The 4,893-nt window shown below is 52.2% G+C and overlaps 1 protein-coding gene across 2 annotated transcripts in view; it reads right to left on the bottom strand.

The window, feature by feature from the left end:
* HSPBAP1 (HSPB1 associated protein 1) overlaps nt 1–4,827 on the bottom strand; it is a 71,046-nt gene extending 66,219 nt beyond the window's left edge. For both annotated transcript variants that reach the window (XM_019522584.1, XM_019522585.1), the window contains exon 1: nt 4,769–4,827. In XM_019522584.1, the coding sequence (XP_019378129.1) occupies nt 4,769–4,805 (37 nt within the window). In that variant the 5' untranslated portion in view covers nt 4,806–4,827. The remainder of the gene's footprint in view (nt 1–4,768) is intronic.
* Between the last annotated feature and the right edge of the window lie 66 nt (nt 4,828–4,893).

The raw sequence follows: 4,893 nt of genomic DNA, 5'->3' as shown, positions 1-4,893 counted from the left end.
GAGCAGTGCCCAGCAGGTAAATCAGTGGAAGGGGAGGGGAAGAGGCAGGCGGAGAGGTAAGGGTGGGGGGGCAGATGGAAGCCCCCACGGTGAGGGAGGGAGCAGGGTAGGGGCTAGGGTGAATGGGACCCCAGGACCGGGTTGGGTCTTGGGATGGAGCCATAGGCGGCTTGTCCAGGGGTGCAGTGAGAGAGGGGGTCAGCTCCCTGCTGCTGCGTGCAACCCTGGGAGAAGCATGGGAGGCATGTGAACCCCAAATTTGTGCATGGGATGGAAGCAGGCTGCCCACTGTGGGATGGGGCTCTGCGTCTTGTTGCCCTTGCCCCAGGAGCCGTGTACTGGCTGCACATTCCCTATCTTACCCAGCAGTGGGAGGCACAACATGGCATTTCCCTCCCTCACCCCCGCACCCCTGGATGAGCTGCCTGCAGCTCCATCCCACAGCCTGCCCTGGCCTTGGGGCCCCATTCACTCCAGCCCTTGCCCCTGCCCCACTCCCTCCCTCACCGTGGGGGCCTCCATCTCCCCTCCCCCACCATTTTACTTCCCCCTCGCCCTTTCCCCTCCCCCTCCACAGACTTACCTTCTGGGTGCTGCTCTACACGGCAGCGACCTGCATTTCTGGCTGCATGCATGCTGCAGTTGTGTGCCTGCACACAGTGATGATGGTGGCAGACAGGAGCCCGGGTACAGGCTCCGAAACCATGTGCATGATTAACACGTTAAAAAAATTAACGCGTTAATTGGTTCTTGCATTAATCGCGCACATTAATGCCAATTGACAGCCCTACAAGAAAGACAGCATGGAAAGATCAGGGCACTGGCGCCAGTTAGACCTAGTACTGACTAGGCGTAACCACCTGAAAGAAATCCTGCATATGAGGTCTTATCACAGCTCTGACTGTGACACTGACCATGCCAAAGTCAAATCAATGTCAAAAAGAACCACCGTAGCAAAACTACCAGTCGCCTTCTGATAGTCATCAGCCAGACTAAAGTCATAGAAAAATGCAGACTATTCAATGAGGTTGTAAAAGCAAGTTTACCTAACAACTCAGCCACCAAGGTCTGGGAAAGCTTAAAAGCGAACATGTACAATGCTGCTATAACAGTGCTTGGCAAAAAATGCAAGAAAATTACAGACTGTTTTGAAGAGCACTCTGAAACCCTTCTTCCACTGGTTGAGAATAAAAGGACAGTGCTAACCAACTATAAGAAATCTCCCATCACCATAACCCTAGAAAATCTAAGAAAGGCTTCAAGAGAAACGCAAAAGGAGGCTAAGAGGTGTGCCCGATATTTTTTACTCAAACTCTGCAAGGATATTCAGAAAGCATCTGACATAGGTAAAAGCCATGGAATACACAAAGATGTCAAACAAGCAATTGGTTCAGTCAAGAAGAAAAAGCTCTGCTGAAAGACTTAAACAGAAATGTCATTGCTGATAAACAAAAACAACTTGAGCGTTGGATTGAACACTATGGAACTACATACTCCAGCAAGACTAAAATCAGACATGAAGAGCTTGAAGGATTGTCACAGTTTGAAGTTATGATGGATAGAGACAATGAGCCTACATTAGAAGATTTGCAGAAAGCCATTACATTGATTCCTGGGAACAAGATATTCGGCAATGACTGTTTTCCTGCAGAAATCTACAAACAGGCCAATGACGAATTACTTTGGAAGCTTCACAAAGTCAGGAAGTGGTACTGGAAATTTTCAAAGATGCTCAGTGTAAACAAAGGGGATAGAAGGGACCGTGACAACTACAGAGGTATCTCCCTATTGAACATCATCAGAAAAATCCCCACTTGCATCATGGCCCCTAGCCTGCAGTCTTTAGGTGAAAGAATCTATCCTAAAAGTGAATGTGGTTTTCACTCAGGACACTCCACCGCTGATATGATGTTTTGGCACCTGCCACCTGCACCCCAGCCAGCCAGTCTCCTGGTTGTCTGTTGGGGCCTGTCCTGGGAGGCAGGGTAACGAACAACACTTACCGGCAGCCCGGGACGAGACACAAGGAGATCAGGAGGAGAAACCCGCGCGGCTCGTTAGCTGCCGTTTTGTACGTTTACAGCCAGCCAGTGACGTCAGCATTGGATGCCATCCAGCAAGGATAAAAACGGCGGCCGCAATGACGGAGGGGGAGGATAGCCAGGAAGCAGAGCTGTGGCTGACGCAGGGAGCAGAGGAGACCCCACGCACTGGACCCAAGGAGCCAAGCGAGTTGGAGCTGACACAGGCTGGGGAGAGTAGGACCCCACAACAGAGAGACACATTGGTCAATGGTGGGACAAAGGGCATGCCAGCTAGAGGAAGGATGAAGGTGGTCCCAGGGAGCATGACGGAACCCAGGTGAGTCAAGAGGACCCCGTTTCCTCCCCATTGGGCTCCGGTGTGGGGCACTGGGGGGCAGGAATAAGGTTACTAGCCAGTTTTGTTGTTTGAAGTTTTTCTTTTGTTCTCTTTCTTGTTACACGAGACATAGGAGCATAGGGAGGTGAGATAAGCATCCTAGGGGCGAGGCAATAGGAAGGTCACTACGGGATTGCTACCCCATGGGGTAGGCACCTGAGAAGTGAGGGACGAGGGTGCGGATAGTTGCCAGGGTGGGCCCGCATGAGTAAGCAGGGCGCAAAGCCAAGGATAGCCATAAGGCGACGGCAGGGAAAGTGACCCCATGGGAGAGGCTATAACAACGACTGGGCAACTCACCAAAGGTGACGTGAAGCCAGGGTGTAGGGGTGGCGGAGCCCTGTGAGAAACCGCGGGGCAGAACCCGGGCCACTGAGGGCTAACCAGCCCCGCCCACTGAGGAACACCAAGTCATGGCAGGTGAGATTGGGGTTGGCAGCACGGGGAAAAGAGAACTACTCTGGCTACATCACAGGCCTGGAAGACGTGCGACATCCACTAACCGGGTGAAAGCTGCCCAAGATCAATTATTTGAGGCCCAGTGGTGACAGGGCCCACCCACAAACCCAACCACCCCAGCGCACTACAGCTGCGAACTCCCCATCAAGATGGAAACCAAAGCTGAGGGGGCACAAGCAGTGACACATTATGACATGCTGGGTCCCTAAACTATGTCCAGTTTAGGAGGCCACATACGATAAAAATAATGCACGAAAATGGATTTTCATGACATCTGAAGATGAATTACAGGTTTCCCTTGCCAACCGCTGGGGTTAGGCTCCTCAAAGTTCCCGTGGTTGGTAAAACCGTGGTTGGCAAGACAAAAGTCTACTAGGAAAAATGGCAGGTGGCAGGCTGATGCGTGGCCACAGAAAACCATGGTTACTCAAAACTGTGTACCATGGTAGCCACAACGGTTTATATAGAATATTAAGCATGGATACTCAAAACTGGTTGGTGAGGGAAACCTGTATTGTTATTTCTGCACAAATTTATGAACTCTATATGAATAACAACTGTCAAAACTGGGGTTGGCGAGGGAAACCTGTATTCATGAATGTCACATGCCCCTGGAGGCTAGGGGGCCACGCCCAGCTCCCGCAGGTAGTGATGGTGCTGTTGGCAGTGGGAGCACGGTGGCGGTAAGCTCTCGCAGGCAGCCATAGCCCTGTCAGTGGGGGGGGCGGGGGGCGCACGGTTTCCAAGCACGACTGGTTGTTGGTGACCACCTGCAGACACCGCCAGCAGCACTGGCCAGCGGCGATCGCAGACCTCCCACAGACGCTGGGTGGGATGGCAAGTGGTGACTGCCTGCAGGCACTGCCGGTAGTGTCGGTGGCACCTTTTCATAGGGGGTGCACCACCACCCTCAGGAGGTGCACATGCACCTGCATGCACCCCTACAAGTTGCGAATTCCTGTATTGTTATTTCTGCACACATTTATGAACCCAACATGAACAATAACTATGTCCAACATACTATATATGTCTATTTTTGTCATATCAGAACAAAAACACCCAGTTTTTTTTTCTTAACTAGCAGCCCCTCATAGGGTGAGACCCTAAACTATAGCTTAAGTATCCAAAACCTAAATCCAGCACTAGCCATGCGCCAATGTGCCCAGTACAACAGCATGACATGGAGCCAAGAGGCTGCTCGGGGAGTCCAGGGGGAGTTCAACCCATATCTCTATCAAGACATGGATGGTTTGACTTTTTTGGTAGACAAGGTTCTTTGCGGAAACCTGATATCAACTCAACACCATTTTTTTTTTTTCAGACAAGGTTTCACAGATTTCATAGACATTAGGGGCTGGAAAGACTCTCATGAGATTGTGTCCAGCCCCGCCGCCATAGGCAGAAAGTCAGCTGGGATCAAGTGACCCCAGCAAGAAAAATATCCAGGTTCTTTGGGGAAACCCGACATCAACTCAACTCGATTTTTTTCGGACAAAGTTTTTTGGGGAAACCTAACATCAACTCAATTTTTTTTTCAGACAGGGTTTGATAGATTTCATAGACATCAGGGACTGGAAGCCACCTCATGAGATTATCCAGTCCAGCCCCTTCCCCGCCAGGCAGGAAGTCAGCTGGGATCAAGTGATCCCAGCAAGAAAAGACAGCCAGGTTCTTCGGGGAAACCTGATATCGATTCCACTCGATTTGTTTAGCCTGGCGCACACGCGCAGCCCTAAGGGGCAACTGAGCCGCGGCCTAGGGGGGCCGTTAACGGCCATGGAACGACCGTTAACTGCCGCGCGCGCGCCGACGGAGGTAGACGGGGGATAGGCGCAGAACGCGGCGCTGCGCCCACAGCTCAATAAAAGGGCGAGGGGGATGCACCTACCCATCCGCGGGGGGTCAGGAGTAGCCACCTGCGCCATCCTGGGGGCTGTCACGTGGTCGTGCCGGCGCGTCACGTGAGGCCGTTCTGTCCAACGCGCTGACGTCACCGCCGGGGGGCGGGGCAGG

Source organism: Gavialis gangeticus, unplaced genomic scaffold (genome assembly GCF_001723915.1).
Source record: "Gavialis gangeticus isolate Ggan-Ray unplaced genomic scaffold, GavGan_comp1, whole genome shotgun sequence".
Taxonomy (NCBI): domain Eukaryota; kingdom Metazoa; phylum Chordata; order Crocodylia; family Gavialidae; genus Gavialis; species Gavialis gangeticus.
Note: the sequence above shows the minus strand (reverse complement) of the source record. Positions and strands in the feature narration are given on the sequence as shown.